Genomic DNA, 21,789 nt, shown 5'->3' with positions numbered 1-21,789 from the left:
TGCTATGATGCAAAAGCTGATATGTAACTATATTGTCATTTTTATTTGGGTGAATCTGGTATCCAATTGTTGCAAAGACAAATTGAACCTTGAAGGTATCACAGGTGTCTTGTTTAAAGATATATATGTTTAAATCAGTTATTCAATAGTAATAGTGTGTATTAACCAGCAAATTGGAGTGAGTGAGTGGTTGGAGTATACTAAAATGGTCAGTTCTTTTATTATTTGTACTTACTTCATCCTCTTTCAAATAATTTCTTGTTGTATTGTTGTTATTGTTCACATTGTCTTTATCGAGTTGACTCTCAAAACTTGACATTGAATCTTGCTCCTTGCTTGTGAAGTTTGCAACTGCCTCTGCATCATTTTCCTTATTAGGTCCATTAACCATGATGTGGTCACCTTGATCATACATACCAAAATTCAATGTGTTCTCATTTTCCTCTTCTGACTCCTCCACTGCTGTAAACATCAGGAAAGTATTTTCCTGTTGGCTTCGCACTCTGCTTTCACTGTCACAAATATCCTGAAGCTGAGATGAGTCAAGTACCTCAGTGTCAAATTCACCATCTTCCGTGAATCTGAATTCTGCATTATCCATCTGAATTTCATTCCTTTCCACATCGTCAACTCGGACTGAAAATTGTTCCAGCTCTCTCTGCTTTTTGACGAAGGCACTGTCTGTAACAGGGTCCGACAGACACCTGAAGTAATAATTGGAATTCATTGGTTCACTTTTAATCTTGTTGGCTACTACTGCATTTTGAGGTGTCTCAATACTGCTATATTTCTGCTCCCCAGATGTGTGTTGAATTCCTGCTTTACATTTGTTCAAGTCTTGTTGGATGGATGCTCTATTGCTCTGGAACACTGAATCCCTCACAGTCTCTTGTAGGTCGCTCTCAGAGTTGCGTCGCCATAAGACATTATGTCGATGTTTACTGATTTAAAACAAAAAGAAAGAAGGTATTACCACAGGGTCAATTCTAGTAAAATATTGCTTAGTGATCTAACAAGGAGGAGAGAACAATTTTGCATTTATTTCACAACCTCAAGTAGTCCCAAACAGCTTTCGTAATGTAGGAAACATGGTAGCAAATTTTCATGCAACCAGGTCCCACAAATATCACAGATAGTGACCAGATAATCTATATTAGTGATGTTGTTTGAAGGATAAATATTGGCCAGAAAACAGGCCTTCTCCTCTTTAAATGGTGCCATGGGATCTTTTACACCCACCTCAGTCAAAAGATGGTAAATCCAACAGTGCAAAATTCTCTCAGTATTGCACAGCAGTATCAGCTGAGATAATATGCTCAAATCCCTGGAGAAAGACTTGAACATTCTGTCTCAGAGGCAAGCATTCTGTCACTAAGAAATGGCCAACATCTTTCTAATTTAATGCTAGACTGTTTAATTTACCAATGCATGCTTCTGACCAGCTCAGAATTACTCAGCTGCTGCCACAAACAATTAGCAGATGTTATTCTTTAACCCGGACCCATGCTAACGCAACAAAAATTCTCGTCAAGCAAGGAAACAAAATAAAATTTAACAGTCCATGAGAGTTTAGCTTCAGCATTAGAAAGTGTTTTTCCTCTCAAAAAGGAATTACATGCATTATTCTTGCGTATGGAACTGTCAAATCATTCAAAAGTCTTCAGGTTAAATACCACTAACTTTAGGTAATGTGCTACCTAAAGTTAGTGGTATTTAACTGTGTTGCCTTGTTTGCTAATTTAGTTTAAGTACAAAAGTAAAATACTGCAGATGCTGGAATTCGGAAATAAAATACTGGCAACATCAGTGGAGAGAGAAAGTGAGTTAATGTTTCATTAGAACTGCCTGCTTGACCAACTGATTATTTCTAATATTTGCTATTCTTATCTAGCTTAAGTAGTTGCTGACTTTTCATTGTTGGCAGCTTGAATCCACTGAGGAGCAACTGCGGTGCCACTATTGGCATGAGGGTGCAATTATAGAATTGCAAATTGGCATTTTCTATTTTAAATGCTGATACAAGACTTTACAATATAAATATAAAAATAGGGATATGCATTAATTTAAAGATGAGTGAATTACACCCATGCACCCTGGTCCAATTACATACCTCCCTTACCTGGTCTTGGTTCCCCTTGTGTAACACCACAAGAAATCCGTTAATATACCTTTGATTTTATTGACCAAGATAATTAAATTCTAAATAACTTGATATCCTTTTAACTTTGTCTTTAAATAAAAACAATGACTGTTAATAAATGCAAGGAATCTGGCTAGAAAATACTGAAGCTAACAAGGTTTTGCACACACAGTTGGAATTATTTTACAATTGGGTAAATGGGTTAACCAAATATTCTGGGATAAGGCTTAACAATGGCCTAGTCTTCAGAATATTATTGGAGATCCCACCCCTCTATTATAAACATTTTTTCAAGTTGTTGATGGGAGACCAGGGCTGCCCCCTTTTATAATGTTTCAAAGGCTACAGAGCAAATTAGCAATAAGGATGAGATAAAATAAAACTTTACTACACTGAGATGGGAAAAGACAGTGAATCAAGCCAAAATTCCCAACATACTGGGGTCTCTATCAAAACTGGATCATCATAGGATTCTTACACAGAATGAAAAAAAAAAATCTAAGGGTGAGTCAACACACATCATTTGATTAATTTGCAGCAGCTAATTAAGACTGCCGCATGTAAAGACATGCTGACTGTACGTGTATACCTAGGAAAAGGTTAAATTTTGCTTCCACCATTGCTATTATTACTATTTCAATAAATATAATTACATCAGCAACAAAAAGTGGTTAAATAATGTATTTAATATATAGAAATGCCCTGAGGTGCTGCATGGAGACCTGAGTAACAAAGTAAAAGGGAAAATTGAGAAAAATAATTTAAATTCCATGTCCTTTTTCTTTTGGGCCAGTGATCTTTAGCACCATTCCTGGGTTTACTGCAGGTATGTAAAGCTATGCTCAGTTAAAAATCATTGATCATTACACAAATTAACCAGCTCTCAAGAAATCTAAAACAAGCAGTGCAATGACCTTCAATGCCTGGAATTTAGTTATGCAAAGATAATCTTAGCGATCATAATACTCATCCCCAATTGATAAATTATTTTCTGTAACCTTAAATTTATTTTCACAATCATGCCATTTTTGCGAAGAATGCTCAATTGCCCTCCTCATTTATCTTTCATCTCAATCTTTGTGTATGATAAGAGCAGAGCAAAAAGACTTAAGTTCAGATCTCCCCTCCCTCCTGTATGAGGTGAAGCACCTTAGGACTTAATACTTACAGCAATGTCATATGTGACAGTGTATTAATGATAATAACTAGATTTGATTTGCTTCAGAAGTAGTTATTTACCTAGCATCTAAAATGCCTTCATATTCTGCCAACTGCCTCATGAACCCTGCATTTGGCTGTGCAACATTCCGTTTCTCCTTCACATATTTGTAGGCTTTCTCGAGTGGCCACCTATATTCTTTCATTGCATATGCGATGACTGTTGATGCAGACCGGCTAACACCCATTTTGCAATGTACCAGACACTTGGAGTGATTTTTCCTGTGCGTAAAGAAAGATTAGAAAACTAAAACAGTTGCATAAATACCTTGTCTGAAAAGCGAGAGAAAGCTTAGAATGGAAGTCAATGTACTGAAAATGCCAAACAGAAAAGCAATAAATGAAGCATTAAATAGCATTATATAAGAACTGTGCCCTTTTCTGATCACTAATGGGCACTGAGGTCTGGTTCCAACAATAGTTGGAAGTCTTTATCCCCTTGCTTAAATCTTTAGGATATTAACCCAATATACTAACACCAAATTAGTTAAAGTTAAAATATCAAAGTACATAAAGCTAGAAAAGGTCTTTTAAGACTACTTTAGACATGCTTTCCAATGATCTCCAATTATTTTAGAATGTACGCAACCAGAGTCAAAACCTCCCAAGAGAAGAAACCATTTAATTTTTTTCCTGAACTTAAAGGCAAGCAAGAACTGGATATTCACACTTAACAGAATATTGAAATACACATGTATTCAGTTATTAATGGCTGCATTTCACACAATCCCAAGAAAATGGAGCCACAGTATTCTAATAGATTGGCTGTATCTATACAGTTAAGACTCCAATTATATGAGATACAATTTGCCCAAGAAATCTGATAACCACTTAAATCTGTTCGCAGGTGTAAACAATTGTTTGGTTTAACCAGTCATAATAATTTTTTTGTCTAAACAATCATAAATTATTCCCCCTCCCCAATTTATCTGCAGGCTGTAACTCCCTACAGTCCATCAGATCTAATATTTCCAATTATAATAGCATTCAAATATATGGAATAAATCAGTGGTTTACCACTGTACTTGCTTGCCTCTATCGATATCTTATTAATTTAAAACATTAAATATGGATACCTCAAAAAGTTTGCTAGGAACAATAAAAGACTGATGAAACCACTCAAGTTCAAGAATTCCTCAGATTACTTTCCTCAGTATTAGTATGAAGTATGTTCTTATACATTGTATTCAATGAAAATCCATCGATAGTCTTTTTGAACACTGAAGCCAAAAGTATTCACTGTGCTAAATAGTCTTGGATTTAAGAATGAGGTTATTGCTCCTCCATCCACAAAAAAGAAGATATTTTCACCTAATTTTGCATGTGGATCTGTTATCATGGCTCCTCAAACAGCTGATATGTTTCATATTCTGTGGTTATAATACATAAGAACATAGAGTCATAAAGGTTTACAGCATAAAAACAGGCCCTTCGGCCCAACTTGTCCATGCCGCCTTTTTTTAAAAACCATTAAGCTAGTCCCAATTGCCCGCGTTTGGCCCATATCCCTCCATACCCATCTTACCCATGCAACTGTCCAAATGCTTTTTAAAAGACAACATTGTACCCGCCTCTACTATTACCACTGGCAGCTTGTTCCAGACACTCACCATCCTGTGTGTGAAAAATTTGCCCATCGTATCTCTCCCCTTAAACCTATGCCCTCTAGTTTCAGACTCCCCTACCTTTGGGAAAAGATGTTGACTATCTAGCTGATCTATGCCCCTCATTATTTTATAGACCTCTATAAGATCACCTCCAAACCTCCTACACTCCAGGGAAAAAGTCCTAGTCTACCCAGCCTCTCCTAATAACTCAAACCATCAAGTCCCAGTAACATCCTAGTAAATCTTTTCTGCACTCTTTCTAGTTGAATAATAGCCTTTCTATAATAGGGTGACCAGAACTGTACACAGTATTCCAAGTGTGGCTTTACTAATGTCTTGTACAACTTCAACAAGATGTTCCAATTCCTGTATTCAATGTTCTGACCAATGAAACCAAGTATGTCAAAAGCCTTCTTCACCACTCTGTCCACCTGTGACTCCACTTTCAAAGAGCTATGAACCTGTACCCCTTGATCTCTTTGTTCTAAAACTCTCCCCAATGCCCCAACCATTAACTAAGTAAGTCCTGCCCTGGTTTGATCTACCAAAATGCATCACCTCACATTTATCTAAATTAACATTCATCAGCCCACTGGCCCACTTCACTGTCCACTTTGCCACCTATCTTGCATGTCATCTGCAAACTTGCTAACCATGCCTCCTAAATTGAAATAGGAGTAGGCCATTTAGCCACCTGCTCCTTAATTAAGATCACAGCTGATCTTCTATATCAACTCCATCTTTCTTCACTAGCCCTACAATCACATAATGATGACAGCACCAGGAGGGTGACATTTGGCCTGTTGAGCCTGTGCAACTCTCTGCAACAGCAATTTGCTTAGTCCCACTGCCCGGCTCTTCCCCCAGAGCCCTTAAAATTATTGTCCCTCAAGTACTTATCCAATTCCCATTTGAAAGCCACAATTGAATCTGCCATCACAACCCATTCCAGATTGTCGCCACTTGCTACACAAAAATATTTTTCCTCATATTGTCTTCGGTTTTTTTGCCAATCGCCTTAAATCTGAGGCCTGTCAATCAAATAAATTAATAAAACTGCCCAAAATTTGCCCTTACTGATGTTGCTGACTCAGATGTGTACGCTCAAGACATCTAGTGACAGTTAATTGGCACCTTTAAACTCATCCATATCACCCTTGCAATTAATGTCTCTCTACATATCATAGAATCATCGAAGCTACAGTGCAGGAGGCAGCCATTTGGCCCATCAAGCCTGCACCGACAACAACCCCACCCTTAACCTCACACATTTACCCTCCTAATCCCCCTGACACTAAGAGGCAATTTAGTATGGCCAATCAACCTAACCTGCACATCTTTGGATTGCGGAGGAAATCAGAGCACCTGAAGGAAACCCACGCAGACATGGGGAGAATGTGCAAACTCCACAGTCACCCGAGACCGGAATTGAATCTGGGTCCCTGGCACTGTGAGGCAGCAGTGCTAACCACTGTGTCACCATGCCGCTTGTAAATGTTCTCAAGCAAATCCCCAATTAATGTTCACCACCCGCATACAATTAAGACAGAATTAATATACAATTAACACTCCGGCTTGCAACCCTTCCGTAAAAGGGAATAGTTTCTCCCCATTTAATCTGTCTAGATCCATCGTTATTTTGAGTACCTTTACCAAATCTCCTCATCTTTCTCCCCTCTAAGGAGAATAACCTCATCTTATTAAACCTATCAATGCAACTGATATCTTTAATCCTGGATCCATTCTCAAACTCTTTTCTGTATCCCCTCTAATGCCTTCACATCTTTCTGAAAGTGCGCTGCCAGAACTGGACACAATACTTCAGTTGAGGCTAAACCACTATTTTGTAAATGTTCATTATGACTTGCTTGTGTTTGTACTCTGTGGGTGGGATTTTCCAGCCTCGCTCACTCCGAAACTGGAAAATGCTGCCTGAGATCAGCGGACCCTTCCATGGTCCGCCCCTCGTCCACTATGATTCTTGTGCCGGGTGAGTAAAATTTGCCCCCATGTCTCTACGGATTCCCTTAGCATCCAAATATCTATTGATCTATTGTCTTGAATATACTCAATGACTGATCACCCACAGCTCTCTGGAATAGATGATTCCAAAGATTGACAATCCTTTGTGTGAAAACAATTTTCATCTCTCCAAATGGTCAATCCTTATTTTGGGGTTATGGGACCTTGTTCTGGACTCCCCAGCCAAGGCAAACAAACCTAGCATCTACCTTGTCAAGCCCCATCAGAATTTTACATGTCAATTTCTCATTCATCTAAATTCTAGGGGATATGTGTCTAGTTTACTCACTCATTCATTCATTCTTCATAGGACAATCCCACATCCCAGGCATTAGTCAAGTGAACATTTTGTCACATTCTCTTAGGCAAGTACATCCTTCTTTCAGTGAGACCAGAACTGTACGAAGTACTCTAAAGTGTGATCTCACGATGGTTCTATATTATTGCAGTAAGACTTCTTTACTCTGATGCTCCAATCCTTTAGCGATAAGGACTAACAAAATTGCCTAGATCTTCTGGTCTCCAGATCGTCTGAGACAGAATGCAAGACCCAAGAAACCCTGTGGAAGTCCTGATGTGCTGACCTCCGTGGGAATTGCCCAGGATGTTTCCACTTCTTACGGGAATATGCACTGTTTCCTGGAACCTCTGTGAAAGTCTCCGACTCAAAAAGCTAGAACCAGAGACTTTGGGCAGTACCGTGCAGTTACCCAAATAGTTACCCAGGAAATGTTAGACAGAAAAATCCTAGTCTAACTCCTCTGTAAACAACAGAGCTGACCCCTCTAATCACCCATACAGACCCCACACTGACAACTACTCCCAACCATACAACCACCACTCTTAACAGCAACCCTCCCTCAAGGGACTACACCCTTGATCCAATGACATCCCCCCCAATCCACCTGCTGCTTCACTCACTTAATTCTCCTACCCTCTTACTCATTTATCCACTCATCCATTCCCCTTTCACTAACATTCATGTTGGACCTTTAAACTTACCAGACAGCAGCTTGCACCATATAAAAGGTGCATGTCCTGTCTTCCCTCCGATGCTACAGCGCTGTGATGGAATTTTCCGAGAAACACTGTGATCCTGATTTCAGGAAAAGCTGGGCTCTGAAGACCCAGCAAGGAATGCAGTGCTGCGTTGAGGTGTGGAAAAGTTCAAGTATTGCAGCAACCCAATGATGACTCCCACTTTTGCAGACGATCCCAGCCAATATTTTTTTCTAATTCCTTGCTGTTCTGACATGTTGGCTTTCTGTGATTTTGTATAAAGGACACCCCGGGTCCTTCTGAATACCAACAATACCTAGTCGCTAACTATTTAAAAAATATTATTCTTTTCTATTTTTCCTTCCAAAGTGGATAATGTCACAATTATCCACATTATATTTCATCTACCACATTCTGCCAACTGAAAAATGACTGTTTATTCATACTAATATATTGTCCCTACTATCCCAAATGCCTAATTTTGCACAATAACCTGTAGTGGAACCTTACTGAATTGCTTTTTGAAATTCCTAATACACTACATCTACAGATTCCCCCTTATTTACCATACTACCAACCTCAAAACTCTTAACAGATTTGTCAATTTTATTTCCCTTTCATAAATCTGTGTTGATTCTGCTTAATAATATTACAATTTTCTTAATGCCCCGTTACCAAATCCTTCATAATAGATTCCAGCATTTTCAGGTTAACTGGCCTACAGTCCCTGTTTTCTGCCTTCCTGCTTTCATGAAAAACGGTAACATTTTTTCCCTTCCAATCTGTGGGAATCAATTTAAAATCTAGAGAACTCTTGAAAATGGAAACAATGCATCCACTATATTTGTAGCCACCTTTATTAAGACCCTGGGATGTAGGCCATCAAGTCCAAAGGATTTTCATCCCATTAATTTCTTCAGTATTATTTCTTTACTAATATAGGTACTAACTTATTTAAGCTCACCATTCTCATTAGGCCCTTGGTTCCTCACCATTTACGGAATGCTTTGTCTCTTCTACCATAAAAGCAGATACAAAAAGTGTTTGTTGAATATCTATCATTTCCTCATTCCATTATAAATTCTCCTGTCTTTGCCGGTAAAGGGCCCACATTTACTTTTGCGAATCTCTTCCTTTCTACATATTTGTAGAAGTGCACGCAGTCTGTTTTCATTTCTCTTGCTAGACTACTCTTGTATTATATTTTGTCTCCATTAATTTTTAGGTCATCCTTTGCTGAATTCTAAAATCCTTCCAATCCTCAGGCTCACTAAACTTTGGGCAACATTATCAGCCTTTCTTTAATCCAACTTCATGGTTAGACTATTTTTCTCAGCTTTTAATTACTTAAGAGAATGTACATTCATTACAGTATTCATTACACTAGATTACTGATAGGTTCTGAATTTGCTTTAATGCACATACCATCAACTCAGATTCACTATATATTTGATCTAGAGGTTCAGCTAATGCAATCAAATGGTCACTTTGCCAACATGGAAAACTAGTTTACAAAGCAGAATGTTCCTCTACCTACTTGGCTTTTGTAATGAAGTTATATGTGTCATTCCAATATGCCAGTAGGTCTGTAGCATCCTCATCAAATACCCGTACATTGTGATAGCAGAACAATCCTGGAAAGAAGTTATCTATTTCTCTGGTTACATTTAAGATGTAACCAACACTGTAAGAGACCAGAAAAATTGTTTTGAGAAATTTTTTGATAATCATCTTTTTAAGCAGTAATGAAGGATTACCTACTAGAATGCATGTAGTTAGGAAGCACAGCATAATAATAAACAAGTCTGCAACATGTTTACAGATATTGGTTCCTTGTCCTTACAATGTTCAGTATCTCTGATGTTGAAATGGGTAGATGTATCAACCAGTGAAGTACCCAGAAAACTGTGACCTCCTGCACCACATAGACTAAGTTGGCTTATCTCAAAATTAGGCAGCTGCTTGGAGTCTTGCACTTGATCTCAAACACCCTATACCAGAGAGGGAGGAAAAGAAAATCTAAAATCCCCATGAGGAGTGAGAGAAAATATAACATGTAACAAATAAATGTGGACAGCCCCGTCACAGGTAAACATTCTGTTTCAGATCTTGCATAAGAAGATCACATGAGCAATAAATAAGTTATGATCTCCCATTCCTGTGGCATAATGGTAAGATATTGGACTGGTAGTCCAGAGGCTGAGGCTAATATTCTGGGGACAGGGGTTCAAATCTCACTATGGCAGCTGGTAGAATTTAAATTTAATAAAAGATTCTGGAATTGAAAGATAGTTTCATGGTCACCATTACTGAGACTATTGCGGATTACCTTAGAACCCCATCTGGTTCACTAATGTCCTTTGGGGAAGGAAATCGGCTGTCCTTACCTGGTCTGGCCTACATGTGGTTGATTCTTAACTGCCCTCTGAAATGGCCGAGCAAACCATTCAGTTCACAGGCAATTAGGAATGGGCAACAAACGCTAGCTTTGCCAGTGATGCCCACAAAATGTACAGATATGTAGTTATTGTGCCACTGATTCCCTCTTGTTCAGTAACGTCAATGAGCTAACAGTAGCAATTACAGAAATTAATTAAAAACATGCTGTAGCAATTATTTTGTCCTTACCCTGTGCTTTGAAGCTCTTCCAAGTTTGAAGCATTCCACTCTGAACCCTAAAATGGCAATAATTATAATCATTCTCTAGTGTACAATAATTATTTTTCAGATTAGAAAACTGACCTTTAAATATTGTAAGTTTCACCATGCCAGTTACACTTCTGTCATGAGGCTACGCTCCTTTATTTTTGAAAATATGATTTAAACTTTCAACTGACTGGAAATTTTGTAATTTGAAATGAGACAGAACAAACTATTTAAAAATGCAAGGCCACCTTCCAAGGTACTCCCTCAGGAGAATACGAAAAGAGAGACATTAAAATGCAAAATGCTGGATATTGAGGAACAAATGGCTGCCACACAGTGACCCACCCAAAACCCCCTTGGAAGTACATAATAGGTGAAGTTTAACAGGCCAGGTTGCAGCCATTGTTGGGAGATTGTAAGAAGGACTTCAGCAGATTAAAACACCCTGAAAGCGGAGTTGTCTTGCTCTCTCTCTTTTGGAACACATGCACTACCCGGTTCGGAAGCTAACGTTACTAGGAATCTGCCAGTGAACCAAGATCTTGTCATTATTGTAACATCTGATCACATCCTAATTCAAAAACCTAATTCAAATTGGCCATAACGATTAAAAATTTACACACCAGGGTCAAAGGACACTTAACCATTTATTATTTTAACTTCTTTTGTTAGACGCTGCCTTCCCTATTTCTGATACTTGTTGTGTGTGATATTGTGTTTTATTATTTTCTCCCCTAGGGTTTAGTGTTTAATAAATTTTCTCTTTATTTGCTGACTGCTTGGTGTTCACAGTTAAAATAGTCAAAAAATTTGGATTCAGAAAAAGCACATCCTCATGAAAATCACCTTGTTGTGACCAACCAAGAAAGCCAAATGTAGGGGAGCCAGTTCACTCCTTCTCATAACACTTTACAGTTGCAGTAAAAATACCAGAAGGCTCATTGCTCTGTAAGATGTATCCCAATATTCAGGAAACATTAAAAGCAGGCCTGAAGATGAGCTTAATTTAGATAAATGTGAGGTGATACATTTTGTAGATTGAATCGGGGCAGGACCTACTTAGTTAATGGTAGGGCGTTGGGGAGAGTTACAGAGCACAGAGATCTAGGGGTACAGCTTCATAGCTCCTTGAAAGTGGAGTCACAGGTGGACAGGATGGTGAAGAAGGCATTTGGCATGCTTGATTTCATTGGTCAGAACATTGAATACAGGAGTTGGGATGTCTTGTTGAAATTGTACAAAACTTTGGTAAGACCACATTTGGAATACTGTGTACAGTTTTGGTCACCCTTTTATAGAAAGGATATTATTAAACTAGAAAGAGTGCAGAAAAGATTAACTAGGATGCTACCAGAGCTTGATGGTTTGAGTTACAAGGAGAGGCTGGATAGACTGGGACTTTTTCCCTGGAGCGTAGGAAACTTAGGGGTGATCTTATAGAGGTCTATAAAATAATGAGGGGCACAGATCAGCTAGATAGTCAACATCTTTTCCCAAAGGTAGGGGAGTCTAAAACTAAAGGGCATAGGTTTAAGGTGAGAGGGGAGAGATACAAAAGGATCCAGAGGGGCAATTTTTTCACTCAAGAGGGTGGTGCCTGGAACAAGCTGCCTGAGGTAATAGCAGAGGCGAGTACAATTTTGTCTTTTAAAAAGCATTTAGACAGTTACATGGGTAAGATGGGTATAGAGGGATATGGGTCAAATGCAGGCAATTGGGACTAACTTAGTGGTAAAAACTGGGTGGCATGGATAAGTGGGGCCAAAGGGCCTGCGTGCAAGCTGTAAACCTCTATTACTCTGCTCCGTTGGTTCATTCTGCAGCTTCAAGTACCTCATTTTGTTCACCCTTATCTCTCCCCACTTGAGTTTCTTCCTGAGATGTGTACTCCTTTCTTAGCTTCATAATGAATGACTTTTCATCCTATAGGACTTAAATCACCATCTCAGTACGCTTGTCGCCTCTCCCTAGTTTTGTAATCTCTACTAAATTCTCAATTCCTCCAATTTGCTTTGTGTATTCCCTCCTCTCCTCTTGCCCCACCATTGTCAGCATGTGCATTCAGCCCAGTGCTCTGTATACTCTTCCTAAACTCCTCTGTCTTCTGTAAGCTCCGCATCCTTGAAAGCCATTTTTCTCCATCCCGATATCTCTGGCTTAGTGTTCACTTCTTTGGTTATGCCTGTCAAGCTTCCCTGTGCCATTAGGCTGTGAACATTTCAAAGTTGGGCTTCACTGCCACAAAATTCTGGAGTTCTGTTCCTTCCTCCCCAGAAAAGTCTATTGTTTGGACAGCTGTAGCCATTAACAATGCTTGGCTGAGGTTTAAAGTGCTAAAGTGTTTAATCACATCTGAGAATGAATGACAGTTTCAAGAGGTTGTACTCATAGATTGTCCCTTTGATGTGCTTTCAGGTTTGTTGACACAAGCAAAGAGGATCACATTTTTTTCCACATGGCAGAATGCATTTTCCCCCACTTAGCATCAATTATATGGAGGCATTAATTAGAGGGTGAGATATTTAATTCCCCCCCTAAGAAATGTAAAATATTTTCCATTGATATTGCACGGAATCTGAATACATACAAGAAGGCAAATGGGATGTTGGCCTATATTGCGAAGGGGATAGAATATAAAAGCAGGGATGTCTTGATGCACCTGTACAGGGCATTGGTGAGGCTGCAGCTGGAATACTGTGTGCAGTATTGGTCCCCTTATATGAGGAAGGATATATTGGCATTGGAGGGAGTGCAGAGAAGGTTCACCAGGTTGATACCGGAGATGAGGGGTTTGGATTATGAGGAGAGGCTGAGGAGATTGGGTTTGTACTCGTTGGAGTTTAGAAGGATGAGGGGGGATCTTACGGAGACTTATAAGATAATGCGGGGGCTGGATAGGGTGGAGGCGGAGAGATTCTTTCCACTTAGTAAGGAAGTTAAAACTAAAGGACACAGCCTCAAAATAAAGGGGGGTCGGTTTAAGACAGAGTTGAGGAGGAACTTCTTCTCCCAGAGGGTGGTGAATCTCTGGAATTCTCTGCCCGCTGAGGTGGTGGAGGCTACCTCGCTGAATATGTTTAAAGCGCGGATGGATGGATTCCTGATCGGTAAGGGAATTAAGGGTTATGGGGATCAGGCGGGTAAGTGGTACTGATCCACGTCAGATCAGCCATGATCTTATTGAATGGCGGGGCAGGCTCGAGGGGCTAGATGGCCTACTCCTGCTCCTATTTCTTATGTTCTTATGTTCTTACATACTGTTTGAGTGGCTATGGAGGATACATGGAGGGCATGTGATAGAACGCATGATCTGAGAGGACATGGAGGATACATGGGGAGACAAAAGTGGCATGGATATCCAAGGGGACAAGGGTTGGCATGGTAAATGGGTGGGGGATGCAAGGGAGGTGTAGGGTGAGGCCCTTAAACATTGTTGGGACTGGGATAGCTTGGGAGAACCAAGACAGGCAACACTCCTCACATTCCAGCGCAGCTTGCAAAATACACTGTGAACCTGACCCCAGTGTGAAAAGAGAAAACTGTCATGTGAAGCCACACATGGGTTAGATGTACAGTTTGCAAGCCACGTATGTTTGCCACTTAGGTTTTCCTGAGCCCAGAGGAAGATTATACTCCAACAACTCAGTGGACTATCTGACACTAGATAGGTGTATTTGAGATAGGTATCTCAAAAGTGTGGAAAGAAGCAAGGATTTCCAACAATTTATATGACATGAATGCATATTTTGGAAGGACAGTAAGGAATTTAACAACACCAGGTTAAAATCTAACAGGTTTATTTGGTAGCAAACGCCACTAGCTTTCGGGGCGCTGCTCCTTCGTCAGGTGAGTGGGAAATCTTGGAAGTGGGGATCTTGGAGTGGGGATTTTGGAAGGAGCAGGGTAGCAGCATGCATGCCATGGAATGGCACACTGACAAATACTTAAAATGGAGGTGGTGGGCGAGGAAATGGGATGAAGATTCGACAGAATCAGCTGTTCCGTTCCAGAAGTAGTAAGCATATAGCACTCCAAAACAACAGTTTCCATTTTGATAAATTCCATGGTGTGAAAAATATCCTAACATTCCCTGCAAATAAACAAATCTACAGAATAGAAAAAAAAATACCAGATAAAGATGATCAAATATTAGGGAAGCTTTATCCATTTGTCCTAAAATGATCAGCATTTCATTATCAATAAATCCTTTGTACTCTTTTAGGTTGCAGTTCATCTGTTGTTCCAACTCATTTCGAATCTGTGAACAAAAAAATCTTCAGTAGCACACATAATGCAATAATTATTTACACATCTTTTTAATACATTTTTTGGCCCTATTTTCTCTCCTACCTCAAGGACACCGACTCTTTTTGGGATATGACTCTGTAGAGTGACAGTTCCCTGAAGACTAGTTCAAGAGCAAATCTTTGTGTATGAATGTCAATCAACCTGTTCGATGGAAAGGACATCTCAACTGAACTTGACACGGTCTTTGCCAGATGTTCAAGTGTGTACTTCCCAACAAGCTGGACTATTATTACATTGCAGAATCTGACTTATTTTGTATCTTGCCTTCACTTAGAGTACTGAGGTAAACTACAATGCTCAACTGCTGCTCTAGCTGAGATCAACTAACACAGCACAGATCTGGACTTAGATCTTTATGTCTACGTACTACCAGATTCTTAGAAGAATTATGTGATAATTTTTAAGTCAGTTAAATGTTCTCTGTTCCAATTCTAAGATTGCTCTTCGCTTAGAACTTAGAAGTTTGCAGCATCAAAGGTGACAAATGCAGCCCATTGTTTCTGCATCTGTTCTTTGCTGGAGCAATCCCAAACCAGTCATATTACCCGCCACTCTCACCTCATAGTTTTGTCTCTTCCTCCATTTCACATGTTTACCTATTGTCAGGAGATTAGCAGGGTAAGTGAGATTAGCAGGGTAAATGGGATTGTGGTTGGTACAGACTCAATGGGCCAAATGGCCTCCTTCTGTACTGTAGGGATTCTATGATTCTATCTACTGTTTTCTTAAATGATACAAACATGTTTTCCTTATCATTTGGGAAGTATTCCATGCGCTAACAAATCCATGTTAAAACATCTCCTACCTTTGATCTTCACACGCTGTAACAATTTTAAATTTAATCGGCACTAACTTACAGCCCAGAAAAATTAATTTTTTTCTCCATTTCACAAGAAAACTTCACAATTTTAAAACTTGCTGTTAAAGCACCTTTTGATTTTGTCTACTTCAGTGGAAATTGTGCCAGCATCTCATGTCTCTCCTCATAATGGTAGTTTTCTTCATTCAGGTAATTAAAGTCCGAAAGACGTGCTCGTTTCCTCCCACAGTCCAAACAATGTGCTGGTTAAGTGCATTGGCCATGCTAAATTCTCCCTCAGTGTACCCGAACAGGCGCTGGAGTGTGGCGACTAGGGGATTTTCACAGTAACTTCATTGCAGTGTTAATGTAAGCCTACTTGTGACACTAATAAACTTTAACTTTTGCACTGTACACTTTCTCTGGTTTTAATACTAATCCTATAATGGGACTGCCAAAGCTGCCTGTACACAATATTGTAAACTTGGCCTAAGCTCTGCCTCATAGAATTGGAATATATACCTTTTTGCTATTTCTGAAACCCAGTTTTTTTTTGCTTTATCTACCTGCCACTTCAAGCAAGCCACCTACCTGCCTATCCCCAGCCAAGAGGAACATGCAGGTATCCTAATTCAAACATCAACAACAGCACTTTGTGACTGGGTTGCAAAGAACTGAACAAGACTAATTTAGGCGTGATCATTCCCCTACTTTTTTCTGGCTATAGGCACATACTCCAGATATACTGTGTTTTTCTTTGTTGAGGTAACCAATTTTCTATATGCAGGTCGAAAGGAAAAAAATACCAAATGTTGGAAGTCTTAAAGAAAGCTGGAAATAGCATGGCAATCATCATTCAAAAAGGACAGATTCATGTTTTAAGTGTACACCTTTATGGCAAAGCACAAATTTATATTTTCCTCTGTTCAAATTCTAATTATATTTTAATTGTTAGAATAAATCACACATCTTATTTTATTAAGATGGATTAATCAAGATCAGCATTAGTTAAGATGCCAGCACAAAGCAACCGTTTCGGGAGAGCTGTTCAGTATAAACCTCTATATTATTCAGACGCATTACATTTGTCCAGCACAATTGCAAACTTACTTCTTTAGAAGTGACATTTTCCAAATCTTTGCTCATCATTATGTGTCTTAGTTTGTTTTTTATTAATCGTTCAGTTAGTTCATTCTCTGTTGGTCTGTAAAAAAAAACCACAAGTACATTTGTCTTACCTGCAGACCAAAATACAAATTCCTAAACACAAAAATAAGAGGACAAGTGTGAAGCTGATGCTGTGTGCATCTGCCATGTTCTAGTTTTGATCTTAATTTATAGCAAATTAGCTTTTTTTAAGCCAGGATTAGAAATGGAATTCAACAATTACTGGGAAATCAGTTGGCATTCCCACTCATTAATGTTATCCAAGAGCTGTGCACCGGATGTCAGCAAAAGTGAACAGGTTCTTATGGATCTGGATTTGATTCTGTTCACGGCTGAAATGCCAGATGTACCACGTTGAGTTTCTGATTTCTACATTGGAATGGTTTTCAGGAGCAGGAAATTGACAAGAGAAACTAAAAATCTTTTGAGGCCACTTTTAGTTTTTCTTTGGGTGGAGGGTCAGAGGAATTTTGTTGTCATTAAAATATCAGCAGCAAACAGAACATTTTTCCACTTGTTTCTTTTCCTTAGGTCAGGTCTGGCATTCTGATCAGGTGCATCATGGGTTAGATTCAGAGTACAGCTCTCCTGGTCTGCTTATAAATACAGGGACAAGTAACTTCTGCTGAGCTATAATGGCATTTTCATTCCAACATTAGCTACTTTTGAGGCTTCAGTGACTCAGAATAATACTTAGTATTTAATATTATGGGTTTAGTGAGAGGAGAGTTTCAACTCAGGTGCTAGAGACAAAAGAGAAAAAAAATTTTTTTTTTTTACACTAGGTGCTCAGAAAATCACTAAAAGCCTGCTGATAGTCTATATTTTGGAATATATAAATTGATTGGGAAAAAATGAACACACCATATCTCTTTGTTTAACATACTATTTCTCTTGCTAAAGACATCAATGTGAGTTTAATTTAGATAGCACATTAAAATCAAAAAAGCTCAATCATACTGAGGAAATGTCTACACTATACAAATGACATAATTGAAAATGGCTGCAAAAGCAATGCAAGGTAAAGGATAATATTTAAAAACAGAATAAACAAGGGCCAAGAGAAAGAACAGAGAGCAACAAACTGAATAAGAAATTGCAAAGAAAATAAGAAATTGCAAATTTGTACATCTTTATACAATTATCTCAGCAATTTTCAATATTTCATTTCTTGTTTCAATATCAGTTATTAGTTGCTCATCATATGCAGTAGCTCTGCATAGTTTTCAAAAATAATTATTTCTAAAAATTGGATCTGGTAAAGTGGGGTGATCTCAACATGATCATAAAAAGAAATTCCGGGGGAAAAAAGCTTAGAAAGGGTGTAATCTTTACTCACTTATCGGCAAACATTGGGGGCGAGTCAGCCCGCATGGACTGCAAGTCTTGCATTGTATTCCATTCATTAATACAACTTTGCTCTGAGTTAATGCAATTCTCATAGTAACTGGTCCAAGTCAAAGCAATTCCTGATGGATAGTAATTGTACCTACGCGCTATCTCGCAGGACTTGTGGAGAATTTGTAGTGCTGACCTACAAAACACAAATAGTGAGTATGTTTTGAGTCTTTCATCTCCATAACTGTACAGACATGTGTTATTCAGGTCATCTTTATTGACATCTGACTCAGAAAATAAATCTTACTATTCATGTCTCCTTTGAAAATAGCACAGTTGAAGACTTTTGATTCCTTTGGAATTTGTACTATTGATGTCTTCTTTGTGTTTATTTAAACTGCAAAAGCCTACGACAAGCTGAGTTAAATTACTGAGCTTAACAGGATGAGGGGAGGGGATTAATATCAACAGAGCCTTTCATTGACTTTTGGGTGCTTTGACAATTGTGTGATTGCATCAAAATTCATTTGCCTCTTTCAATCTTCTAATTAAATAGTGATTCTGCTAGTTCCCCTGATAAGGTTGTCAGTATGTAATGCCTGAATAAAAAAGTCAAAATAAAATAGAAACAAGGATTTTAAAGTTAATTATAGGCCGGAATTCTTCGGCTGTTCACACCCCGCCGCTGCTGCCAGCGAGGATGGAGAATCTGTCACCCAGCCAAATCTCTGTTTACTGCAGCAGGACTAGAGATTCCCGCTGGTGTGAATGGCCGGAGAATCCTGCCCAGTTTGTTCTAATTTATACAAATGAATGTATACAGTGCTAATTTTGTTTTGAGGTGCAAGGGATATTTTGACCGTTGAAGTTCATCTGTTGAATATACTAACTCTCCTATCAAGGCATCTAATTATATTTTGAATAAATTAAAGATCTTTCCTTATATTATCTTGTGACATCATTCCAAACATTTATCACTCAAGTTAATAAAAACTTTTCATGATGCATTTCTCCAAATTTACCTTTTCTTTTAGATGGAGGACATACTGTACCTGAAGAAATTCAAATAGAGGTAGTTACAACTAACAGTTTTAGTGGGCATTATGTTCAGATTCACTGATATAGACACCACCAATAGGTGTACATTGCCATCTTATCTAGTACAAACCAGAATTATACTGTAATGTAATCAGAGTTAAATATTGAGCTGCAGCGAATCATCTGTGAAGAGAGACAAGTGTATGAAATCAGCATATGCATACTGCAAAGCTGAGATCCCATTCACATATGGGCGGCACGGTGGCACAGTAGTTAGCACTGCTTCTCACAGCACTAGGGACCCCGGTTCAATTCCAGCCTCGGGTCACTATCTGCGTGGAGTTTGCACATTCTTCCCATGTCAGCATGGGTTTCCTCCAGGTGCTCCAGTTTCCTCCCACACTCCAAAGATGTGCGGGTTAGGTGGATTGGCCATGCTAAATTAACCCTAGTGTCAGGGGGATTAGCAGGATAAATATGAAGGGTTACGGGAATAGGGCCTGGGTGGGATTGTGGTCTGTGCAGACTCGATGGGCGGAATGGCCTCCTTCTGCATTGTAGGGATTCTATGATATTTTATGCACCCATTATCACTGCTAAACCCCACATCCTCCAACTCAACCTCTTTCCTGGTCTTAGACCATAAGACATAGGAGCAGAATTAGGCACTCAGCCCATCGAGTCTGCTCCGCCATTCAATCATGGCTAATATTTTTCTCATCCCCATTCTCCTGCCTTTTCCCCAAAACCCCTGGTCCTCTTATTACTCAAGAACCTATCTATCTCTGTCTTAAAGACACTCAATGACCTGGCCTCCACAGCCTTCTGCGGCAGGGAGTTCCACAGATTCACCACTCTCTGGCTGAAGAAATTCCTCCTCATCTGTTTTAAAGGATCATCCCTTTCGTCTGAGGTTGTGCCCTCTGGTTCTAGTTTTTCCTACTAATGGAAACATCCTTTCCATGTCCACACTATCCAGGCCTCGCAGTATCCTGTAAATTTCAATATGATTCCCCCCCCTTATCTTTCTAAACTCCAATGAGTACAGACCCAGAGTCCTCAACCGTTTCTCATACGACAAGCTCTTCATTCCAGGGAACATTCTTGTGAACCTCCTCTGGACCCTTTCCGAGGCCAGCACATCCATCCTTGGATACGGGGCTCAAAACTGCTCACAATTCTCCAAATGGGGTCTGACCAGAGCCGTATACAACCTCAGTAGTACATCCCTGCTCTTGTATTCTAGCCCTCTCGACTTGAATGCTAACATTGCATTTGCCTTCCTAACTACCGAATTAACCTGCACGTTAACCTTAAGAGAATCTTGAACAAGGACTCCCAAGTCCCTTTGTGTTTCTGATTTCCTAAGCATTTTCCCATTTAGAAAATAGTCTATGCTTCACTTTATTTGACTGATCTTCAACTATATGTCTCATCTTCCACTTGTCTAACTGTACTATACAATCTCCACTCCAGAAACTCATCTTTCTATTGCTACAATTTTCAATTTATATTTAAAATCACTTTCTCTAGCTACTTCTTCCATTTGTTCAAAGGGTCCTTCAAAACCTCATTGAATCTTGTTTTTAGCTCCCCTTAATCTATCCATTTTGCAGCTTGATGTCATCTACTCTCTTATAAAGTGCTTTGACGTAGTTCTGATTTTAGGTTCACTATATAACAGTGGCAAATTAACCATTAGGCTGAGTAGGCTTAAGCCTAGGGGCCCGGAAGGGAGGAGGGCCCGATTTATTTCTCGTATTTGCAATATTGATGTCGACGCACTTAAAAATGCAGCGAATACCCTCATACAAGTTTATCCGAATGACTTTGACTTGGCCTTTGTGGAATAGCTCGTCCACTTTCAGAAGTACATTCAAGGACAATCCGATGATGATGTCACTGTCGCTGGGATGTATCGAGCTCTGGCAAGAGATCGACTGGGATGTATCGAGGTGTATCCAAATACATACATTTGCTTTAGAATTTATCTGTCCTTAATGATCACGAACTGTTCAGGTGAGCGCTCATTTGCGGCACTGAAGAGGATCAAAATCTATTTGCGCTCAACAATGAGCGATGAGAAACTTAGTCACTGGCACTCATGCACATTGAATCAGACATGCTTCGATCTGTTGATTTACATGCTGTTATCGGCACTTTTGTGAACCAAAAAACACGGAAGCTTTTTAAAGTACAAATGTAAAGAAAATGAAAAATAAATGAACAAAGATTGGAGGTGTAGTGGACAGTGAGGAAGGTTTTGAAAGCTTGCAGAGGGATTTGGACCAACTAGAAAAATGGGCTGAAAAATGGCAAATGGAATTTAACGCAGACAAGTGTGAGATATTGCACTTTGGAAGGACAAACCAAAGAAGAACGTACAGGGTAAATGGTAGGACTCTGAAGAGTGCAGTTGAACAGAGGGATCTGGGAATACAGGTACAGAATTCCCTAAAAGTGATGTCACAGGTGGATAGGGTCATAAAGAGTGCCTTTGGTACATT

General features: G+C 39.3%; 1 protein-coding gene across 2 annotated transcripts in view; it reads right to left on the bottom strand.

Moving 5' to 3' along the window:
- Window positions 1-21,789, bottom strand: part of LOC144502901 (protein phosphatase Slingshot homolog 1-like) — a 91,011-nt gene that overhangs the window by 10,091 nt on the left and 59,131 nt on the right. For both annotated transcript variants that reach the window (XM_078227310.1, XM_078227311.1), the window contains 7 exons: window positions 18,246-18,440; window positions 16,850-16,943; window positions 14,762-14,890; window positions 10,615-10,661; window positions 9,524-9,670; window positions 3,380-3,580; window positions 236-941 (listed from right to left, as the gene is read on the bottom strand). In XM_078227310.1, coding sequence (XP_078083436.1) covers window positions 236-941; window positions 3,380-3,580; window positions 9,524-9,670; window positions 10,615-10,661; window positions 14,762-14,890; window positions 16,850-16,943; window positions 18,246-18,440 — 1,519 coding nt within the window. The remainder of the gene's footprint in view (window positions 1-235; window positions 942-3,379; window positions 3,581-9,523; window positions 9,671-10,614; window positions 10,662-14,761; window positions 14,891-16,849; window positions 16,944-18,245; window positions 18,441-21,789) is intronic.

This window comes from Mustelus asterias, chromosome 13 (assembly GCF_964213995.1).
Source record: "Mustelus asterias chromosome 13, sMusAst1.hap1.1, whole genome shotgun sequence".
In the NCBI taxonomy this organism is placed as follows: domain Eukaryota; kingdom Metazoa; phylum Chordata; class Chondrichthyes; order Carcharhiniformes; family Triakidae; genus Mustelus; species Mustelus asterias.
The sequence above is the reverse complement of the archived record's forward strand: the minus strand, read 5'-3'. Positions and strand labels throughout refer to the sequence as shown.